This window comes from Protopterus annectens, chromosome 5.part0 (genome assembly GCF_019279795.1).
Source record: "Protopterus annectens isolate FY-2018-M chromosome 5.part0, PAN1.0, whole genome shotgun sequence".
Classification (NCBI taxonomy): Eukaryota; Metazoa; Chordata; order Ceratodontiformes; family Protopteridae; genus Protopterus; species Protopterus annectens.
The window spans coordinates 349,103,253-349,127,197 of NC_056735.1; the positions used below are offsets into that span (position 1 = coordinate 349,103,253).

Sequence of the window (23,945 nt, forward strand, 5' to 3'; positions counted from 1 at the left end):
AATTAGACAATTGTCCAGGTATGGATATATTTGAATATTTCTTTGCCTGCAAAATGCAATAACTGGAGTCAGGCACTTTGTGAATACTCTGGGCACAGTAGACAAGCCAAAAGGCAGTGCAGAGAACTGATAATGCAAGTAGCCTGCTTTGAAGCATAGGTATCTTCTGCAAGATTCCCTGATTGGGATGTGCAGGTATGCTTCTTTTAAATTTACAGTTGCCAACCAGGCATCTTTGCCTAGCATAGGAAGTAACTGGTGAAGAGTCAGCATCTTGAATTTTGGAATGTCCAAAAAGCTGTTTAGAGTAGACAGGTCCAGAATTGGATGCCATGATTTGTCTTTTCTGGGTACCAGAAAAAGCCTGGAATAGAAACCTTGTCCCTTTTCCTCTTCTGGTACTTGTTGAATAGCTCCCATGTTTAAGAGGGAAAGTACTTGTTTTTGAGCCTCTGCCCACTGATTTGGGGGCAGGTTTGGCCACCTGTTTGGTGTTGGCAACGTGTGGATATGAAATCTGTATCCCTGGGACACTATATTTAAAATCCACTTGTCCTGGGTTATGAGTTCCCAGTTCTTTGCATGAAGAGCAATCTTTCCCCCCAAAGGGGTGGCTAAAGGGTAAGTGCTTGGTAATTTTAAAAGGAAGTCGCGGAGACTGTTTACCATAGGGGGGGTGTCTTGTTATTTCCAGATTTGGAAGTGGAGGCCCCCCATTGCTTAGTTCTGAGAGTCCCCTGGGACTGAAACCTGGTGCTTTTGGTGTGTCTGGGTTTGGCTTGACAGGATCTCGAAGGACCTGGAAAAGACCGATTCTTTGCAGGCTAGTGCCTACTAAATCTTGGAGGTTACACTTGTAAGAAATCTTTAACTGTTTGCATAGATTTAGCTTCATCTTCCATCTTTTTTAGAACTTCTTCAGCCTTATTGCCAAACAGGCGGTCCTGATTTAAAGGAGCATCCAACAATTTCGCTTTAACATGATCAGGCAAAAATTACTCCTTAAGCCAAGCATGCCTTCTAAGCATAGACCCAGTAACAGCAACCCTGAACGAGGCCTCCAAAGAATCAAAACCACATTGCAAAGTATGTTTTCCAACTTGTTCAGCAGAATGCAATAAATCCTGTAAATCTTTATTTTTCCACAAAGTCAGAAATCAACATCATTTTCTGTTTAAGCAGACCAATAGTATGCTGTTGATATTTTAACATATGAAATTGGCAGTTCAAAGACCTGATTGCCAAGGTTGCAGAAGTATAAACCTTCTTACCCAATCTATCCAGCGCCTTGGAGTCTCTATCAAAAGGGGTAGGATTTTTAGCAGAAGTCTTAATGCCCTTGGGCCCCTGAGAAATGGTTTCTGGATCTGCAAGGATTTTGAAAAGGAAATTGTGGCACTCAGGAACCCTGTAGTATCTGTCAGGTTTACTAGGAGCCGGAGGCAGGGAATCAGGGGCCATATTGGATTCCAAAAACACATCATCAAGAATGTCTAGTACAGGAGGTATAGCCACAGGTCTATGCTGAGGTAGAAGGAGGAAATCCCTAAGCCTCTTTTTTGAATCAGAAATTTCCTGACTTTCCCAGTGGAAATGCTCCCTTAAGGTATGTAAAGTTTCCCCCCCAAAAAAAAATCCTTAGGAGGGGAAGCAGAGGGAATGGAATCCTCTGCATCAGAATCCTCATAAGTAGGTATGGACAAATACAGGTCATTAGAAGAGTCAGAAGAAACAGAAATTTGATCAGAAGACTCAATCAAGCATGGCCCTAGGCCTCTTGGGGGGGGGGGGGGTGCCTACCCCTGATTAGCGTAATTAAATCCTCAGCCACTTTGATAATTTGTTTTTTTTAGACATACGGGCCTGAACATGTGGCTTGGGCGCTGGTTTTTTAGACATAGATCGATATTTAGACCTTCGTAATGAAGGTGAAGTCGGTTTAATGTGCAAGTCTGTAGGCCTGAATACACCCTCAGAAGCCAGTGCCTGCACAGCAGCTCTGGACCCATCCAAGGTAGAGACATCCGTGGGTTCCATGAGTAAAGCATCTTGCGGCATACCGAACTCCGAATGGGTCTCAGTAGAGGCCTGCGAATCAGAATTAGCTGATATCAGGGGTGCGAAAGCGCCTCACTGAGTACCAGAGAACTGGCGACTGGCTTAGGAGAAGCGTCATCTGCAGTTTTGGACCTCGGCGGCCTGTCCCTGTCTTTATCTTTGCGTTTTTTCGGAATCCCGTTAGTCGGACGGCTAACCGACGACATTTCTGGATAAGTATACCAAGAACCGAAATACGAGGCAAACATGTACCGACAACGGATAGTGCGCTGATTAAATAAAACACAAAACCGACAGCAAGGTACGTTGTGGTCAGGGCCTAGGCAAGGAATACAGTATGAATGAAAATCTTTGAGAGTTATTTGCTTTCCACATGTAATGCAATTATTAACTTTTACTGACATCGGTAAGGAGCAAGAAAAAGTTTCCCCAATGGGGTACTTAGCTTTAAGTTGAAGACTTGGTTCTGAAACTCGAAAACAAAAATTTCAGGAGTCGGCTGACCGGCACTTGCAAACTGCTTCTGCTTCAGGCACCGCACGGCAAGAAAGACTGATGTAATGGCATCGGATGCATGTTTTATACCCCTGACGACCTGACGTCATGGAAGAAGGGACAGCAACCGATGCAGGACCCAAGACTTTGTTAATCAGGCCAACTGAGGGCAATCTGCCAGCAGATTACCCAAATGTAATGACTGCAACAGTGAAACATGAAGAACATCCAAAAGATGCTCGTCCCCTGGAGGCCAAATCCAATTTGTAATGAGTGATAAAGGTATGAGGTCTTGCCCAAGTGGCTGCTGCATAGACATCCATAGAGGCTCTGGAATGAAAAGCCACAGAAGTAGCCATCGATCTAGTAGAATGAGCCTTTACTCTGGAAGACAAGGACAGTTTATTCTGATGGTAGATGAAGGTAATGACGTTTCTAAGCCAGGAGGATAGAGTCACTTTGGAGACAGGTTTACCCAATCTGGGTCCCGCAAAAGCCACAAACAATTGATCCGTTTTCCTGCAAGATTTAGTCCTGTCCAAATAAAAACGAACCTGCCTATGAACATCAAGGGTGTGCAAAAGATACTCTCCTCTGTTTGAATGCTGAGGGAAAAAAAACGGCAGGTCAATAGATTGGTTAACTGAAAATCCAGAAATGACCTTGGGCAAGAAGGAAGGGTCAGTACGAAGGGACACTCTATCCCTGTGGAAGTTCAAGTAGGGTCTCTTGACAGTCAAGGCCTGCAACTCTTCTCGCTGAGGTAATCTCTGGTCCAAGTAGAGAACCTAGTCCATTTACTACAAGAAATTTTTCTGGTGGTAGGTTTGTGTGAAGCCAGAAGAATCTCACGAACAGGAGAAGAAACATCAGGCAGCCTGGCAATCATTGGAAGTGGAGGAACCAAACTGTGAGCTTGAGGCTGTAGAGATTGGGGTGAATCAGTCCCCGAGGATGAGAAAGCAGACCTTGAGATTGACCCAGGATCCACGGGCTGTGAATCAGATGAGGCCATAGGAAAGGAAACCAGACTTGACGGGACCAATAAGGGGCAATGAAGATCACTTTGCTTCCAAACCTTTGAGCTTTCTGGAGGAATTTCAGGATGAGGGGAAACATCGGTGATTCCCCTTGAGGGGGCATCAAGGCAAAGTAGCTTCTGCATTTGTTGTTTAGAGGGGAAGCAAACAGATCGCAGCAAGGCCTGCCCCAGCGGTGGAAGATCCGATCCGCTATTACAGGACTGAGGGACCACTCGTGAAGCATCAGGAAGTTCCTGCTCAGATTGTCCGCAATAAGGTTGGAACTCCTGGGAATGTGCATTGCTATAAGAAAGCAGATGGAAGCTACCGCCCAGTGCCAAAATCCTTATGGCTTCCTGACACATGGTAAGACCTGGTTCTGCCTTGTTTGTTTATATACCAGACGACTGATATGTTGTCCGATTGAATTGGAATGGTCCCGGAAGGGAGGGATGTATGGAACGCTTGCAACGCTAAGAGAACAGCCTTCAATTCCAGGACATTTATGTGCAAATTGGCCTCCATGGGGGACCAGGTACCTTGGACCGTCTTTCCCTGGAAATGCCCCCCCCCCACTCTAACAGGGAAGCGTCTGTGGTCACCGTGGCCCTGGGCTGGGGGAGACAGAACGGTCGACACCAAAGATTTGATTCTGGCTTCATCCACCATAGCATTTCTTTCTTGCAAAGTTTTGTAAGGCGTATCATGTGGTCGAGTGGGTGGGTTAAGATCGACCACTGTGAAGAAAGAAGCCATTGTAATATTCTCATGTGCAACCTCGCCAGTGGTACTACGGTAATGGCAGCTGCCATAGAGCCTAAGAGTTGCAGTACAAGGCGCATTGGTACAAATGTCTGTGGAAGGAGGGCTTGGATCTGGTGTCTTATTTTCGAAAGCTTGTGAGGAGGGAGGGAAGCTTGACAGGATGTTGTGTTGAAGATCTCTCCTGTAAATTCCAGTGTTTTTGTTGGGAACATTTGAGATTTGTCCTTGTTGATCGTAATCCCCAAGCGGAGAGCGAGGCCTTGAGTGTAAGAGAGGCTGCGGATTAGAAGATTCCTGGTCAAGGCGGTAAGGAGACAATCGTCTAGATATGGAAACACCTGGAATTCTGAACTGGTAGTAAATGGCTCCCAGCCGGAAGTGGAGAAATCCCCACAAGCGCTGATTCATCTTTATGTGGTAATACGCATCCTGGAGATCTATAGAGCACATCCAGTTGTCCTTCCCTAGAATGGACTGTACCGTGACCATCCGGAATTTTTGAGGTTTCATAAATTTATTCAATAGGCTGAGATCCAGGATTGGTCTCCATTCCTCTGTCTTTTTTGGCACTAAAAAGAACCTAGAGTAAAACCCAGATCCTCTCTGGTCTGGTGGGACTGGTTGGATGACTCTTTTTCTTACAGCTTTTCTATTTCTAAGACTGCTACCTCCCTCTGATTGGGTGGCACATCAGGGATTCGTTTTGACGGGTCTGGGAGTTAAATTGAACGGGATATGGTAGCCTCTGGATATTATTCTCTGCACCCAAACATTGGTAGTAATAAGTTGCTAAGCTGATAGGTGCAGAGAAAAATGACCCCTGACTGTTTCCAGAGGAAAGCAATCGGGCCGCTACTCAGGAGCACTGGTAGGGTCGACCGGAGAAGGAATCTCTAGCACCCTGGTTACACGGACCCTCTCTACCCCGAAAAGGGCATCTTCCAGATAAGTTGTCTCCTCTGCCCCAGGGGGATTGCTCACCACGAGTGTCACAAAAAGATCCTTGGGACTTTTTGAACCACAATTTGCCTCCCCTCTGGTTCCTGGAGTTAGACCTCTGGCGGGTGGAAAAACGTACGCCCACAGCAGGCAAGGTCTTTCCGTCTTTCTCACTTCATGCTAGTGTGCCTCGTACTTTGGGACCAAAAAGTGCAGATTCATCGACAGTTGTGTTGACGAAAGAAGACTTAAAGGGGTCTGCGAAATCACACAAATGCATCCAAGCATGACGTCTCATGACAATGCCAGATGCGGCATCTCAAGCTGCCCCTTTGGTGTTGTGAAATATCAAACACATCGAAGAGTTCAAGATAGATTCTAGGGTAGCTAGCAGTGTCACACACCTCATCAGGCAGTACCCTCACCAAAGAGGTAGAGATTTCAGAAATTAGGTCTCTTTGGAGGCGAGTGAAGTGTGCCAGATAGTTCTGCGACCAAATGGCAAAGGTCACTGAAGCACAGGTCTGCTTTCCCAGTCTGTCCATGGCCTAAGAATCCCTGTTTGGAGGATGGACAGTGGAAGTATCTTCTGCCAGTTCCCACTTGGTGGCCTCCGCCACTACCATGGAATCAACCGTCAACTGCTTGGACCAGCTGGTCTGGTCTTTGGAGGTGGATAAAATTTTGTCCGGCCTCCAGGGGACAGGTTCTACGTTCTCCAGGGCCTTCCAGGCACGCAGCACAATCAGTTTTACAAGCTCATTCGCAGGCGGGGTCACCCAGGAAGTAGATGGCCGGGCACGGAAGGCCTGCAAGAACACGGATTCCTCAAAAGAAGGATTAGAGGACTTCCAGTCTCCCCTCTGCTTGAGGGTTTCGAGAAGTGAGACATCTTCTGGGGGAGACTGTGGGGACCCTTCTCACTCATTGCAATCAGTGTTCTCAGTGATAGATTCCTCAGGGGAATCAAGGTGCTTCCTCTTGCACCATTTCTTCCGGGGTAGCTCCCCAGCGGGATCGTCTGAGGAGGACTCCGGAGAAAGAGTTCCCTTCAAAGAGAGGTCCTGCGGCTCCCGTGCCTGGGATCCTAAAGTAGGGGGTTGGGACAGCTGCACGCTAGAGGGGGTTCTGGTCATGATGCCATTGGTGCTGACTGCAAGCCTGTGGAAGCAAGGACCTTCTCCATCACCTGGAAAGCAGGCCTGCCCGAGGAGGGATGGGAGGCCAGAACCGAGAAGGACAACTTTGGAACCAAGGTCACACCCTTCCCTGAGGAGCCTGCCTCCAGGTGAGGAGTTCCGAGAGGACAGGAAGCTGTCGAAGCCGTGGACACAGACGGCGCCAGCGACAAAATAGGCGTCGGACTAGGTACCACAGTGCCGATGCAGGAAGGGAGGTCGGTGCTGACGGGGGAAGCTCCGCAGTTGGAGCAGAGACAGTATGCACCATGCTGCTCATCGGTACCGAGATGTCCGGAGCCCGGGAAGAGGCCGGAGGATAAACAGGTGAGTATGCTGTGAAGGGTTCCATGCCAAAGGGAACGGAAGGTCTAGCCAGGGTGAGCAAACCCCTAGCTGCCAGAAGCAGGTCCACAACCTGCACTTCATCTTGTTCAGAAAGGCTCCTGGTGGATCTATAGGAGGCTGCTGAAGGAGAGCCAGGTCTTTCAAGAAAGGGGCTAAACTGGTGCCCCGAAAAACGGTCATAAGTTGGAGAGTATCTGGTTCTTGGGAGATGTTCAACCTTAGGAACTGAGGTCATAGTCTGTGGAGCCGAATAAGCTATCGGCACCGTGGCCGGGGATGGTGCCGAAGTGGGTATGGTCGTCAAAGCTAGTGTCAGGACCAAGGACGGCACCGAAGACGATGGTGCCGAAGTTGGAACTGTAATAGGAGTCAACATCAGAGATGGCACAGAGGGAGAAGTCACAGGGCCTGGTGCCAAAGTTGTCTGCGTCTAGGGTGCTGGAGAAGCTCCGTGCCGACTCAGTTCCGTAACAGTCGGGGATGTAGGAACTGAGTGACTCCGTTCCTCCCTGTGTTTCTTGGTTTTAGAAGGTGGTGAGAGCTCTGACCCAGAGAGAGCCTCCAAAAAAGGCGTTTTGACGAAACCTTTCAAGATTATTTTGTGTTTGCGCTCTGCTAGAGTGCGATTACTAAAACTAGAACAGATGTCACAAGAAGCATTTATATGCTCCACGCCCAAACAATAAACACAAAGAGCGTGATCATCCAAGTTGGGCATCTTTCGCCCATACTTGTCGCACTGCTTAAACCCCAAATTAACTTTTTCTGACATAATGTACTGACAACAAAACTACCAATATGGAAACAAGTGAAAAAGAAAAAGGACTTTTTTTTTTTTTGAGAAAGATAAAGAGGAAAAGGAGAGAGTACCAATGATGGTATCTAGAAATACCACAAATGGTAAAAGGAGGGCCTACCAAAGGTAGGAGAGAGGGACAGTACCAACGATGGTAAAAGGTTAACTACCAAAGGTAGAGGGTAGGATTTGGAAAAGATAGGTAAGTGGTAATGCTTGGTGAAGGTGTGTACAGAACTCCAGGTTGCAGCTTCCAGAATGTCCCTGGTAGGGACTCCCCTGAGAAATTCTGTAGAGGTAGTAGTAGTCCTAGTGGAATGTGCTCTGACCCCCTGAGGGGTTGGTTTTCCATGGTGCTTGAAGCAGAAATGGATGCAGTGTGCTATCCATTTGGAAATGGTTTGTTTAGAAATGGCCTTGCCCTCTGCCCCTGTTGCAAAGCTGACTAGCAGCTGGTCAGATTTTCTGAAAGTCCTAGTCCTATCAAGGTAGAACCTGAACTGTCTGTACACATCCAAAGAGTGCAGGATCCTTTCCCCTTTATTCTGACGGTTAGGAAAGAAGGTTGGCAAATGGATGGATTGGCTTAGGGCCACACTGGACACCACCTTAGACATAAAGGACAGGTTAGTCCTGAGGGAAACCCTGTCAGCATGGAATATAATAAAGGGTTCCATAGCCATCAGTGCCTGTAGCTTAGACACTCTTCTAGCTGAAGTGATGGCTAGAAGCAAGGCTGTTTTCCAAGAGAGGAATTTTAACTCTGCTGAAGCAGCAGGTTCAAAAGGGGGAAGCGTGAGCTTTTCCAGTACAAAGTTAAGGTCCCAAGCAGGGGTGGGTGCTCTCCTTGGGAGCCTTAAGTTGTTAGCCCCTCTCAAGAACTGTTTGAAGAGAGGGTGAGAAAATAGAGGGGGCTCAGTATTGTTAAGAGCTGAAATGGCAGAGGCATGAATCTTAATGGAGGAGGATAGGCCTCTGTGGAGTAGCTCTGCTAGGTAATCCAGGATTAGAGATAAGGAGGGCACAGATGTGTCCTTTCCTTTAGACTGAATCCAAGAACAATATCTTTTCCACTTTTCCGCATAGGATTTACTAGTACTAGGCCTTCTGGCTTCAAGAATGACGTCCAGCACCTGTTTACTTAGGGTTGCTAGTGAAGTATTCAAGGAATAAGCCATGCTGCAAGATTTAGGGTTTGTAATTTTGGATGTAAAATCTGTCCCTCCTGCTGTGACAGCAGAGTAGGGGTCTGGTGAAGGTGCCAGGGTCGCACCGCTGTCAGGCTCCACAGGAGTGGGTACCAGTGCTGGCGTGTCCAGTCCGGTGCAATCAGAATTGTCCTTGGCCTGTCTTCTTTTATCTTGAGTAGTACTCTTAACAGAAGGGGCAGAGGGGGAAAGGCATAGATTGAGAGGTTTTCCCATTGAAAGGATAGGGCATCCACTTTCCAGGCCCTGCTGTGAGGGTTCTTGGTGCAGAATTTGCTTAAATGGTGGTTGTGGGGGGAGGCAAAGAGATCCACCTCTGGGGTCCCCCACCTCTGGATCAGGAGGTTGAAGTTGCTGGGCTCCAATTTCCACTCGTGTGGGTCTAGAAGATTTCTGCTTAAGTCGTCTGCCAGTGAATTTTGTTTGCCTGGCAGGAATTGAGCTTGTAAATGAACTTGGCTGTCCAAAGCTGTGCTCCACAGAGTCCTGGCTGACCTGCAGAGTGTGTAAGAATGACTCCCCCCCCCCCCCCCCTTGCTGGTTTATGTACCACAGAACTGTGGTGTTGTCTGTTTTTATCAGCAGTTGTCCTGGAAGGATTAGGTATCTGAAAGCTGTCAGAGCATTCTGTACAGCTAGCATCTCCTTTTGGTTGATGTGCAGGAGAATTTGGCTTGGGCTCCAGTGGCCCTGAATGCATTTGCCAGCCATGTGGGCCCCCCATGCATAGTCTGATGAGTCTGTGATCAGGGTTTGGGCGGTGTGGGGTACAGTAAAATGCAGTCCCTTGTTGTGGTTGCATACTTCTGCCCACCAAAGGAACTCTGCCCTCAGACAGGGTATGATAGGAATGACTGTTTCCAGGTCCTGAGAATGTTGGCACCAAAGACTTTTTAAGTACCACTGAAGTTTCCTCATATGCAGTCTTGCATATGGAATTAGCAGAATACATGAAGCCATGAACCCTAGGGCTTGCAGTATTTTTCTTGCAGTTAGCTGGGTTCTGGTGGCCATTTGCTTGAAGTAGTCTGTCAGATAGACTTGTTTTTCTGAAGTGAAAAATGCCATCTGGGAAGTTGTGTCCAAGCTTGCTCCCAGGAATACAATCTTTTGACTGGGCACCAGTTGTGATTTCTTTTTGTTGATGGTGTACCCCAATGAAGTGAGAAGTCTTTTTACAAATGCCAGGTGCAAAAGCAGCAATTTCCGGCTGTCCGCCTGAATCAGGCAGTCGTCCAAGTACGGGTAAATATGGATATTTCTCTGCCTGCAGTATGCAATGGCTGGAGCCAGGCATTTTGTGAATACCCTGGGTGCAGTAGATAAGCCAAAGGGAAGTGCAGAGAACTGATAATGCATAGAGCTTGCCCTGAAACATAGATATTTCCTGCATGATTCCCTGATAGGGATGTGCAGATAAGCTTCTTTTAAGTCTAGGGTGACTAACCAGCCATCCTTGGCTAGCATAGGGAGAAGCTGTTGCAGGATAAGAATCTTGAATTTTGGGACCACCAGGAAGGTGTTGAGAATTGAAAGATCCAAGATTGGGTGCTAACAGCCCTCTTTCCTGGGTACCAGGAATAGTCTGGAATAGAAATCCTGACTTCATTGTTGTACTGTAACTGGCTGAATAGCTCTGATGTTGAGCAGGGAAAGAACTTGGTTTTGAGCCTCTGCCCACTGGTTTGGAGGAAGGTCTGGAAACCCGCTTGGAGTTGGCAGTGAATGGAAATAACATTTGCACCCCTGGGATACAATGTTGAGGACCCATCGGTCCTGAGTGATGGACATCCAGTTTTTCGCATGAAGGGCAAGTTTTCCTCCAAGGGGCACAAGCAATTGGTCAGGGCTGGGAGGTAGAGTTGAGAAGTCATTGTGAACTTTTTCCATAGGGAGGTGGCTTACCACTCCCTGTTTTACGGGTGGGAGCACTTGCCTAGATCTCTGCATACCCTGAGACTGTAGTCTGGGTGGTCTACTTCCTCTGGGTCTTGTTTGGGAAGGCCTGGAGGGGGCTGGAAAGGACCAGTGTTTTGAAGAGCAATGCCTACTGAATCGAGGTGGTTGCACTAGTAAGAATTCTTTAACAGTTTGCAAAGATTCAGCTTTTTCTTCCATCTTTTTAAGAACAACTTCTGCTTTGGTGCCAAACAAAACGTCCTTATTTAAAGGAGTGTCTAGTAATTTGGATAGGACATGATCTGGCAAGATCTGCACCTTCAGCCAAGCATGTCTTCTCAGTACAGAGCCAGTGACTGGAGCCCTGCAAGATGCTTCGAGGGCATCAAAACCACACTGCAAAGTATGCTTACTAACTTGGTTTGAAGAATGCATAAGCTCTTGCAAATCTTTATTTTCTGCACAATCTGGAGATATTACCATTTTCTGTTTAATGAGATCCATATTGCTGGTACTTCAGCATGTGAAACGGGCAATTCAATGCCCTGATAGCAAGAGTTGCATAGGTATATACCTTCTTATCCCATGTCTAAAGCTCTGGAATCCCTGTCAGAAGGGGTATGATTTTTGGCTGTAGTAGCCTTTATACCTTTAGGTCCCTGGGAAATTATCTCTGGATCAGCAATAGGATTCTTAAAAAGAAAATTGTGGGAATCGGGTACTCAGTAGTACCGGTCAGGTTTCCTAGCGGCCGGAGGTAAAGTGTCTGGAGTAAGACTGGATTCCAAGAAAACATCACCCACAACATCTAGGACAGGGGGAGTAGCTAAAAGGCCTGTACTGAGGTAGCTCTAAAATTTTTCTGAGTCTCTTTTTGGACTGAGGATAGTCTTGGCATTCCCAATGGAAATACTCTTAAAATATGCAAGGTTTCACCAAAAGAGAAATCCTCCTGAGGGGAAGCAGAATGAATGGATTCCTCTGCATCTGAATCCTCATAGGCTGTTAAGGGCATGCCCTGATAATATGAAAGGTCAGAGTCATCGGACTCCTGGTCTACAGAATCTGAAGGCAACTGAATTCTTTGTCTCTTAGCAGGGGAAGGCTGGCTTCCCCTAATTAGCGTTATAAGGTCTTCTGCCATTCTAAGTATTTGTTTTTGTGGCATGGGGGCCTGAGCATGCGCTTTGGTCGTTTTCTAGGCATAGTGCATACTCTGGGCCCAAGAAACTCAGTAGATTTGGCTAAAAAAAGAAGTCGGTGGTTTGATTTGAACATCGGTAGGTCGGAAAACACCCTCAGAAGCCGGTGCCTGCACAGCGGCTCCAGACCTTGCCAAGGTAGAGACATCTGCTGGTTCCATAGTCGAAGGATCTCGCAGCATACTGGACTCTGAATGGGTCTCAGCCGAGGCCTGCGAATCCAGAGAAGCGGGCATCAGGGGCTGCAAAGGCACCTCACTGAGTACCAGAGGACTGGCGACTTCCTTAATAGAAGCATCGTTGGCAGTTTTGAACCTATGTGGTCGGTCTCTGTCTTTATACTTACATTTTTCTGGAAGATCGGTAGTCGGAGGGCTTATTGTAGCCATTTCGGAATACAGAGATCGAGAGCGCAAGAATTTAGCAACAAAAATAGCCAGACGACAATTGGTTCGAGAGTTAAACAAGGCACAAAACCGACAGCAAGGGACGTCGTGGTCTGGGCCTAATCAGGTGATGTAGTAAGAATGAAAATCTCTGTGAGTTATTTGCTTTCATCATGCTAGACAATTGTTAACTTTTTCTGACATCGGTTAGAGCAAGAAAAAAGGAACCCCAACGGGATACTTAGCTTTAGAAGACTTCAGGATTATCAACTCGAAAAACGAAAATTTCAGGTAGCGGCCGACCAGCACTTGCGAACTGCTTCTGGCTCCTCCTCGGCAAGAAAGACTGATGTAATGGCATCGGCTGCCTGTTTTTATACCCTTGACAACCTGACGTCATGGAAGAAGCGACAGCATCCGACGCATAAATACTAAGACTCTGGTATTCGGGCCGACTGAGGGCTACCTGCAGGCAGATAACCCAAGTGTGATGACTGCAACAGTGAAACACGAAGAACATCGGCCGTGTCGGTTCCGAGGACGGAACCAAAGTCCTATCAGTAAGGAATGAATAAAGATTTACAACATCAGATCAATTTTTTATTTACCTATTCCTTAATGCAAGTATAATTAACCAGGTGGGTGTTAACACAACAGCACTCATTCATTACCTCTGCACGCAGGAAAGAAATATTCAGCAGTTAAAATATGTATCTGTTACTACCAAATCTGCCTAAGCAGAACACAAGGACCCAGCTGTAGTGATATGGACCGCTCAATCCAGAACTTTTCGAACATTAGATGGCAACTAAAAAAGTATCAGCAAGTTTATCAAATACCCTCTCGAGTGGTGGTGGTGATGATGACGACGACTCCTATCTGGTGGCTAAGCCAAGACTGGGTAATGGGTCAGTGCAAAGTTACTGGAAGATGACGGACACTTGCATGACTATTTAATAAGCACCACAAGGCACACCTACATGTGAAGATGCAACTGCAGAAAGGCAGGCTGCACATTAAATCAGACAAGAGATTTGGAGAAAGGGATCAGCAAAAAAACTTACAGCCAAAAACGTGAGCTAGTAACAGCAGTAGCATAAATATTACAATACCATAATTTCCATCAGTTGGATATGACACACACACACACACACACACATTACAGGGAACTCAAAACTCGCAGTGAACTACATGATACACAGTTGAAAAGTAACGACCTAGAAACACATAAGGAGCTAACCAACACAGTCAGGGGTATATGACACAAGTCCCAACTGGCAAAGGATAGAAAACTAAACAACACCAGTCCTGAAAAGGAAAGTGGAATAAACACAAAAGAAAGTTGGAGAGACTTAAGTTAGTGTCAGCAGTGCTAAAAGCCTGTAATGAAATATGGCAAACTCAAGTCAGATAGAGCACTGAAGTTTGGGTGACAAACAGAAGTGAACTTCTGTTCAAAAACAGTCATCCTGGGGATGAACTGTAGCGGCTATGTCATGCCAAAGTACCTTAAACAACAAAAATGACTGCACACTGGGAAAAGTACAGTTGTGTACACTTACCATAAAATGTAGATGTTCGAATGTATTCACTGCTGCAGTCATCACACTTGGGTTATCCTGCCAGGGGTAGCCCTCAGTTGGCCTGAATACCAGAGGCTTTGTATTTCTGCATCGGTTGCTGTCGCTCCAGGACTGACGTCAGGTCGTCAGTGGTATAAAAACAAGCAGCTGACACCATTACATTAGTTTTTCTTGCCCCAAATGTCAGGAGCCCCCAAACAGGGAGCTAGGTTATGGTGGAATAACACCACCAGTAGAAAGTAAATACCAAATAGCACTGTAAGGAGTGAGGAAGAGAGAGAGAGACAAGGGGGATGGAGGGTGGGAAACCAGGACCGCAACAGTGAATACACTCAAGCATCTACATTTACGATAAGTGTACACAAAAGTACTATGTTCTTCGTGTTTCACTGTTGCAGTCATCACACTTGAGTTGATTCCCAAAGATAAAGAAATGGGTGGAGGCAGTCAAGAAGTGTTGGGGCTGGCTTACATGAAAACATCCACAACAGGAGGAACAGCTAAGGTTTTGTGCTGTGGTAAATCTAAAAATTCCCCGAGTCTCTTTTTGGACTGAGGATAATCCTGGCATTCCCAATGGAAATGCTCTCTCAAGGTATGTAGGGTTTCACCAAAAGAAAAATCCTCTGGAGGAGAAGCAGAAGGAATGGATTCCTCTGCATCTGAATCCTCATAAGCAGATAAGGGCATGTCTTCATAATCAGAAACCTCAGAGTCATCGGACTCTTGGGTCAGATAAAGCTGCTGGGGACAAGCCTCTTTCTTTTAGAAGGGGTAGGCTGGCTTCCCCTAATCAGCATGATAAGGTCTTCCGCTATTTTAAGCATTTCAGATTGAGGCATGGAAGCAGGTGCTTGAGCTTGGGTCGTCGTTTTTTTAGGCGTAGTTTGTACCCTGGTCCTTAGAAACTTGTTAGTTTTAGAAAGAACTGAAGACGCGAAAGAAGTCATCGGTTTGTGTCGAATATCGGTTGTGCGAAGAACTTCCTCGGAAGCCGGTGCCTGCACAGCGGCTCTGGACCCATCCAAGGTAGAGACATCCGCAGGTTCCGTTGTCAAAGAAGAGTCTCGCAGCATACCGGACTCTGAACGGGTCTCGGTAGCAGCCTGCATATCCACCAAAGCGGGCATCAGGGGCTGCGAAAGTGCCTCACTGAGTACCGGCGAATTGGCGACTAGCTTAACGGAATTGTCGTCGGCAGTTTTGAACCTGTGCGGTCTGTCTCTGTCTTTATCTTTACGTTTTTTTGGAAGTTCGGTAGTTGGATGGCTTACCGAAGCCATTTCAGAATACGGATATTGGGAGTGAAAGTATTTAGCTACGATAAGGGCCCAACAACGTATAGTTCTGGTGTTGAACAAAGCACAAAACCGACAGTGAGGAACATCGTAATCTGGGCCTAAACAGGTGACGCAGTAGGAATGGAAATCTCGGTGTGGTATTGGCTTTCCACAGGCGAGACAATTGTTAACTTTTTCTGACATCGGTTCGAGCAAGAAAAAAGGGTACTTAGCTTTAGAAGACTTCAACTTCAATTTCGGAAACGAAAACTCAGGTAGCGGCCGACCGGCACTTGTGCGAACTACTTCGGGCTCCTCGGCAAGAAAGACTGATGTAATGGCATCAGCTGCCTGTTTTTATACCACTGACGACCTGACGTCAGTCCCGGAGTGACAGCAACCAATGCAGAAATACTAAGCCTCTGGTATTCTTGCCGACTGAGGGCTACCCCTGGCAGGATAAAGTACAGTTTTGTACCTACCATAAATGTAGATGTTCGAGTGTTCACACTGCTGCAGTCATCACACTTGGGTTATCCTGCCATCAGGCGGTCCCGCAGTCGGCCAGAGTACCAAAGTCTTGGTCCGGCGTCGGTTGCTGTTGCTTCTTTCCTGACGTCAGTGCGCCAGGGGTACACAATATGCATCCGACGCCATTTTCTTCAGTTTTTCTTGTCCCAGATGTCAGGTGCCCCCAAGTGGGTAGGCAATACATATTGCTAATCAAAAGTATACATAAAAAATAAAAACAATACCTTCAGCTACCAGCAAATACACTTCAAAGGTTGCATAGGCTAGAAGGGTATAGATAAGTCCAGCTAGTTCAGAAGGGATGGAGGGAAGGTAACCTGGACTGCAGCAGTGTGAACACTTGAGCATCTACATTTATGGTAGGTACAAAACTGTACTATGCTCATCGTGTTACACTGCTGCAGTCATCACACTTGGGTTGAATCCCAAAACTAGGTTTGGGTGGCTGTTCTATAAAGAGTTAGGATTGGCTAAGAGGCCCTGCAGAACTGCAGTGGCAAATCCTGCTCTGGATTTAGAGTAGAGAGGCAGGTGGTAATGCTTGGTGAAGGTGTGCACTGAACTCCAAGTTGCAGCCTCCAGAATTTCCTTGGTAGGTACTCCTCTGAGAAAGGCAGTTGAAGTGGCTGTTGCCCTGGTGGAATGAGGACTAATGTTATTAGGGACTGATTTTCCATGATGTGTGTAACAGTACCGAATACAGTGTCCTATCCATTTGGATATAGTCTGCTTTGAGATAGCCTTGCCTTGTGATCCTGCAGCATATGCTACAAACAGTTGATCAGTTTTCCTGAAAGCTTTTGTTTTGTCCAAGTAGAATCGTAGCTGCCTGTGTATGTCCAAAGAATGCAGAAGTTTCTCCCCTTTATTTTGGGGGTTTGGATAAAAGGTAGGCAAAATGGATGGTTTGGTTAAGAGCCACACTAGATACCACCTTTGGCATGAAGGTGGGGTTTGTCCTTAAAGATACCCCGTCCTGATGAAAAATTATAAAAGGTTCCACTGCCATTAATGCTTGTAGTTCTGAGACTCTTCGTGCTGAAGTTACTGCCAGGAGCACAGCGGTTTTCCATGATAAAAATTTTAGGTCGGCTGTATTGGCTGGCTCAAAAGGTGGGTCAGTTTTTCCAAAACGAAACTGAGGCCCCAAGTTGGTGTAGGTACTCTCTGGGGCGGTCTTATGTTTTCAGCCCCTCTGAGGTACTGCTTTATCAAGGGATGAGAGAATAAAGGAGGATCCGTGTTGTAATGTGCAGAAATGGCAGAGGCATGGATCTTAATTGATGAAAAGGATATGCCTCTGTCCAGCATCTCAGTTAAGTATTGTAAAATCTAAGGAATGTTTGGGACAAGAGGATCAAGGCTGTGAGCCTGGTTCCAGGCGCAGAATTTCTTCCATTTTTCTGAGTAAGCTTTCCTGGTGCTAGGCCTCCTGGCCTCCAAAATGACATCCATAACAGCTTTAGATAGAGGTGTTGCCTGTTTGACTAAACTATCTGCCATGCAGCCAGGTTTAGGGTTTTGAGCTGACCGTGCAGGATCTGATTGTTTTGTTGAGTCAGAAGGTGTGGAATTTGGGGCAAAATCCATGGTGGGCCCTGAGCCAAGTTCCTTAAGACAGGGTACCAGTGCTGGCGTGGCCAGTCTGGAGCAATCAGGATCATCTGTGTTTTTTCTTGTCTGGCTTTTAGGAGTACCTTTGAAAGGAGAGGCAGTGGTGGGAAGGCATAGACTTTTAGGTTTTTCTAGCTGAACAGAAGAGCATCCACTTTCCATGCTTGTTTGTGATAATTCCTTGTGCAGAAATTTTGTAGTTGGCAATTCAGAGGAGAGGCAAAAAGATCTATGTCTGGACATCCCCATTTTTGTGTTATCATGCTGAAGATTTGTGGATTCAATTTCCATTCATGAGGGTCCATGATATTTCTGCTTAGGTCGTCTGCCAGAGTATTTTTCTTTCCTGGCAGGAATTGTGCTTGCAGGTGAACTTGGTACGTTACAGCTGTGTTCCACAAGGTCATGGCTTGCCTGCATAGGGGATAGGAATGAGTGCCCCCTTGTTTATGTACCACATTACTGTGGCGTTGTCTGTCTTTAGTAATAGTTGTCCTGGATGTAGAAGGTCCTTGAAAGCTGTTAGGGCATTTTGAACAGCCAACATCTCTTTTTGATTGATGTGAAGATGCATCTGGTCTGTGGTCCACTTTCCCTGAATGCATTTCCCTGCCATGTGTACTCCCCAGGCGTAATCCGAAGCATCTGTTGTTAGAGTTTGCCTGGCTGTGGGTTGGGTAAAAGGCTGACCCTTGTTTAGGTGACATGCCTGTGCCCACCATCGAAACTCCTGTTGTAGGCAGGGAATTATTGGAATTACTGCTTCTAGACTGTGAGAATGTTGAGTCCAAACTCTTTTTAGGTACCACTGTAATTTCCTCATATGCAGTCTGGCATATGGTATTAGTAGTATGCAGGATGCCATGAATCCCAGGGCCTGCAGAATTTTCCTTGCAAGGAGATGGGACGTTTTTGCCAGTAGCTGAAAGTATTGAGTTAGTTGCACTTGTTTGTCTGGCGTGAGGTAAGCCATCTGGGCCGTTGTATTTAAGCTGGCACCCAGGAATGTAATCTGTTGTGAGGGCACAAGTTTTGACTTCTTTTCGTTTACTGTGTACCCTAGAGAAATTAGCAACTTTTTCATAAACGCCAGATGCTGTAGAAGAATGCTTGAATGAGGCAGTCGTCCAGGTATGAATATATTTGAATTCCTTTTTGTCTGCAAAATGCAATTACTGGTGCCAGGCACTTTGTGAAGACCCTGGGCGCAGCAGTTAAGCCAAAGGGCAGTGCAGAGAATTGACAGTGCATTGTACCAGCTTTGAATCTGATGCATCTTCTGCAATTTTGTCTGATAGGGACATGAAGGTATGCCTTTTTGAGGTCCAGAGTAACAAGCCAAGCCTTCTTGCCCAGCATGGGTAGAAGCTGCTGTAATGTCAACATTTTGAATTTCGGAATATCCAGGTAAGTATTCAGTATTGAAAGGTCCAGTATAGGCCTCCAGGCTTTGTCCTTTCTGGGGACCAGGAAGAGTCTTGAGTAAAATCCTTGCCCTTGTTCCTGTTGTGGTACTTTTTGTATAGCTTTCATGTCCATGTGGGCTGAAATTTGTTTCTGTGCCTCTGCCCTTTGATTTAGTGGCAGGTCTGGCATTCCTTTTAGCTTTGGTAAAGTATGGAAGTGGAATCTGTAACCTTGAGACACAATATTCAGGACCCATTTGTCTTGAGTGATTGTTTGCCAGTTTTGGGGAAAAGGTGCTAGTTTTCCCCCTAAGGGGGCTTCCAGAAGGGATGTGCTTGGCGTACGCAAAGGAAAGTCATTGTGACTGTTTCCTGTAAGGTTGAGACTTGTCCTCACCTCCTTTTGGGGGTGAGGTCCCCCACTGTCGTTGTCTATTTGAGCCTTGGGGTTGAGATCTGCCTCTTGGACGTCTGTATCTGCCTCTCTGTGGCCTGTCTGACACTGGAAAGGACCAATTTTTTGTTGGCCAATTGCTGCTAAACCGAGGTGGCTGTACCTGTAAGAAATCCTTGACTGTTTGCATAGATTTAGCTTTATCCTCCATTTTCTTTAACACCTCTTCTGCTTTAGCACCAAACAAGATATCATGTTGTAAAGGAGCATCCAATAACTTTGCCTTAACATGATCAGGTAAACTCTGTTCTTTTAACCAAGCATGCCTTCGAATAACAGAACCTGTAACTGCGGTTCTACAAGAGGCCTCTAAAGAATCAAAACCACATTGCAGAGTATGTTTTCCCACCTGTTCAACTGCAAGCAATAAATCCTGCATTTCTTTACAATCAGGAGCTTTTGAGCTAGCAAGCATTTTCTGTTTTAACTGAGCCATTAAATATTGTTGGTACTTAAGCATGTGAAACTGGCAATTTACAGCTCTTACTGCTAAAGTTGCAGACGTGTATACTTTCTTCCCCCATCTATCCAAAGCTCTGGAATCTCAGAGGGTACTGGATTTTTTACAATGGAAGCCTTAACCCCTTTTGGACCCTGGGAAATAGTTTCTGGGTCAGCAGAAGGGTTTTTGTAAAGAAACTTGTGAGAGTCAGGGACTCTATAATACCTATCTGGCTTTGCTGGAGCAGGGGGCAAAGAGTCAGGAGATAAGCTGGATTCAGAAAACACATCATCCACAATGTCTAGTACAGGTGGAATAGCCAGGGGCCTGTGCTGAGGCAATAAGAGGAAATCCCTGAGCCTTTTCTTGGATTCTGAGTATTCCCGACTTTCCCAATGGAAATGTTCCTTCATGGTATGTAAAGTTTCCCCAAAAGAGTAATCCTCAGGAGGAGAGGCTGAAGGGATAGATTCCTCAGCATCAGAGTCCTCATAGGGGGGTAAAGAATATCCCTGGTCTGAAGAGGAATCAGAGGAAATGGAAACCTGATCACAGGAGTCATAGTCTGCATCCTGCCTAGGCCTTTTCTCAGGAGGGGGATGGGAACCCCTGATTAGAGTAACGAGGTCTTCGGCCATTTTAAGCATCTGTTTCTTAGGCATGGAGGACTGTCCTGGAGAATGCTGTACTTGTTTCTTTGTCTTTAATGGTACCTTTGTCTTGGCTGTTGTCTTAATGGTAAGTTGTGAAGGTCTGAAAACACCCTCAGAAGCCGGTGCCTGCTCAGCGGCTCCGGACCCATCTGAGGGATTAGTTTCCGTAGGCCCAATACATTGAGTTTCCAGAGGCCTAGCTGTCTCCACGTGGGAGTCGGAAGCGGCCTGTGGCTCTGAGGTAGCGGGTGTCAGGAGCTGCGAAAGCACCTCACTGAGAACCGGCGACTGGCCTAGAAGAGGTTTCGTCGTCTGTTTTGGACCTCGGATGCCTGTCTTTATCTTTGTCTTTGCGTTTTTTCGGTATAGAAGTCGTCGGCTGATCCGACGGCATGGTATAATTGAACCTTCGGCAAAAGTAGTGTAAAGCAAAATCAAAACGTCTCTTTATAGTGCGTTTGTTGAATCTAGCACAAAACCGACAACTAGTGACGTCGTGATCAGGGCCTAGGCATGGAATACAGTAAGAGTGGAAGTCCTTATAAGGTATTTGCTTCCCACAGGAAATACAATTATTAACTTTTTCTGATATCGGTCTGAGGCAAGAAAAAGGATTCCCCAACGGGGTACTTAGCTTTATTGAAGACTTCGGATCTGAAATTCGACTTCGAAAATCTCAGGAGTCGGCTGACCGGCACTTGCGAACTGCTTCTGCTTCGGGCACCGCGCGGCAAGAAAAACTGAAGAAAATGGCGTTGGATGCATATTATATACCCCTGGCGCACTGACGTCAGGGAAGAAGCGACAGCAACCAAAACCGGACCAAGACTTTGAAACTCTGGCCGACTGCGGGACCAGCTGACAGCAGGATAACCCAAGTCTGATGACTGCAGCAGTGTAACACGATGAACATCCCAAGTGTGATGACTGCAACAGTGAAACACGAACATCTGATTTTGACAATGTCTTGCTCTTACAAGTCAAAAGTTTTTGATATACTAACAAAATAGTAATAGCACTGAACATAAAATACAAAATGAATCAATGCAAACGTCAACAAACTACAGGGAATATTAAACTGTCCACAATATACACTCAAAACTGTAAATGATACCAGATATAAGGATGGTCCCTAGCTATACAACTGTTGTTAAAGATGTGGTCAAGTATTTCTTAACTGAAGTGAATGCTAAGTCTTGCCTGTGTGATTTGCTGTGAAAAACCACATGAGATAAGACCATGCCTTTTGACATGCTTATAAAAAGCAGCTTACTGTGCATTCGCACACTTCAATAACATAGAAGTTACACAGGCATAATAACCTGCCCTAAAGGCAGCCTACAATCATTAAAAAAGTGATTACTCTTGTAAAATCTAAAGATTATGGTAATATAAATATTTCCTTGGCTGACTACATTAATTGTCACACACATTTTGTAAATTTTAAAAAGAGGATCTGTTTAACCTATCTCTTAGCTTCCAGCACAATATAAACTTCACATGTCTAAAATTAGCTGCACCTACATATTTAGGACTTGCATGATTATTCTGCATGGATAGTATGGTACAATAAAACCCATAGGATAGACAGCACAGAAAGAAAAACAAAAACATAAAACCCTTACCACAGACAGAGCTGCCATAGAAATCCCAGTATAAACCTGGATCATCATCTTTTCGACCCTGCAGGTCGGCAAAGTAATCTGCAGAGAGAAAGGTCAGTACTGATTAGGTTGTGCTAATAAAATGTATAAAGTTATCCTAGAAGGTACACAATAAACCATATTTATTTATTTATTTATTTCAGTTTGAAGACTGGGGAAGTCTACTGGGCCTAAAAAGAGCCCGTTTTTCAGTGGAGGCCTGGGGAGAAACGCTCCAGTAACAATGACATACTGTATACACATACAAAGCAAAAGGGTCACACAGCTTTATGCAGCATTCAACAGTAAAACATTTCTACATTATACAATAATAATAAAAATCTAGCAAATGCACAGTTTTAAGAGTCACTAACAGTAAATTACAACTGAAATTTTACATTCCACAATAATAGTAGCAAAAATCTAACAGCAGAGTCGTCTAAGGGTTATTAACAGTGAGTTACATTTGAGGATGATATTTTCAGCATAAAGTACAGTTGTGTACCTACCATAAATGTAGATGTTAGAGGGTATTCACTATTGCAGTCATTACACTTGGGTTATCCTGCTGGCAGACTACCCGCAGTCGGCCTGAATTCCAAAGTCCTGGCCCGGCGTCGGTTGCTGTTGCCTCTTCCCTGACGTCAGTGCATCAGGGGCATAAAAGATGCAGCCAACGCCATTTACTTCAGTTTTTCTTGCCCCAGATGTCAGGTGCCCCCAAAAGGGAAGGCTAAAAAGATTATGCCAATAAACATGCATGCAGTAAAGTAAACATTTCCTTCATCTACAAGCAAATACACCACATAGGTTGTATAGAATAGTGAAGTACAGATAAAACCCAGCAAAAGAAAGGGGGACGGTGGGAGGGTAACCTGGACTGCAACAGTGAATACACTCGAACATCTACATTTATGGTAGGTACACAACTGTACTATATTCATCGTGTTTCACTGTTGCAGTCATTACACTTGGGTTGAATCCCAAAGTTGAGGATGGGTGGCTGGGTCTAAATAGGGTTAGGATGCTAAGGATGAATTTAGGTGATTAACCACGCTGCAAGATTCAAAGTTTGGAGCTGAGTGTGCAGAATTTGTTTATTCTGCTGAGACAGTAAGTAAGGTGTCAGAGGCAGGTGCCAAGGTGGAAGGTGTGACACATTGCACAGGAGTGGGTACCAGTACTGGTGAGGCCAGTCTGGAGCAATCAGAATAATTTTTGGTTTGTCCTGTTTGACTTTTAGTAGAACTTTGGAGAGCAGAGGCAGAGGGGTAAAAGGATAGACTGATGGTTTTTTCCAGCTGAATGATAGAGCATCCACTTTCCATGTTGCAGTCATTACACTTGGGTTGAATCCCAAAGCTGAGGATGGGTAGCTGGGTCTAAATAGGGTTAGGATGCTAAGGGTGAATTTAGGTGATTAACCATGATGCAAGATTCAAAGTTTGGAGCTGAGTGTGCAGAATTTGTTTATTCTGCTGAGACAGTAAGTAAGGTGTCAGAGGCAGGTGCCAAGGTGGAAGGTGTGACACATTGCGCAGGAGTGGGTACCAGTACTGGTGAGGCCAGTCTGGAGCAATCAGAATAATTTTTGGTTTGTCCTGTTTGACTTTTAGTAGAACTTTGGAGAGCAGAGGCAGAGGGGGAAAAGGATAGACTGATGGGTTTTTCCACCTGAATGATAGAGCATTCACTTTCCAGGCTTTTTTGTGATGAGTTCTTGTGCAGAATTTGTCCAATTGATAGTTCTGGGGTGAGGCAAAAAGGTCTATGTCTGGACTCCCCCATTTGCGTGTCCACATGTTGAAAATCCGTGGTTCCAGTTTTCATTTGTGTGGGTCCATGAGATTTCTGCTTAGTTCGTCTGCCAGAGTATTCAGCTTTCCTGGCAGGAATTGAGCTTGTAGTTGTATTTGATAGGTCAAGGCAGTGTTCCACAATGCCATGGCTAGTCTGCACAGGGGGTAGGAGTGTGTACCCCCCTGCTTGTTTATGTACCACATAACTGTGGTGTTGTCTGTCTTTATCATTAATTGTCTTGGA

The 23,945-nt window shown here is 45.7% G+C and overlaps 1 protein-coding gene across 2 annotated transcripts in view; it reads right to left on the reverse strand.

The window, feature by feature from the left end:
- Positions 1–23,945, reverse strand: part of BCOR (BCL6 corepressor) — a 588,412-nt gene that overhangs the window by 130,772 nt on the left and 433,695 nt on the right. For both annotated transcript variants that reach the window (XM_044072315.1, XM_044072314.1), the window contains exon 12: positions 21,885–21,962. In XM_044072315.1, the coding sequence (XP_043928250.1) occupies positions 21,885–21,962 (78 nt within the window). The remainder of the gene's footprint in view (positions 1–21,884; positions 21,963–23,945) is intronic.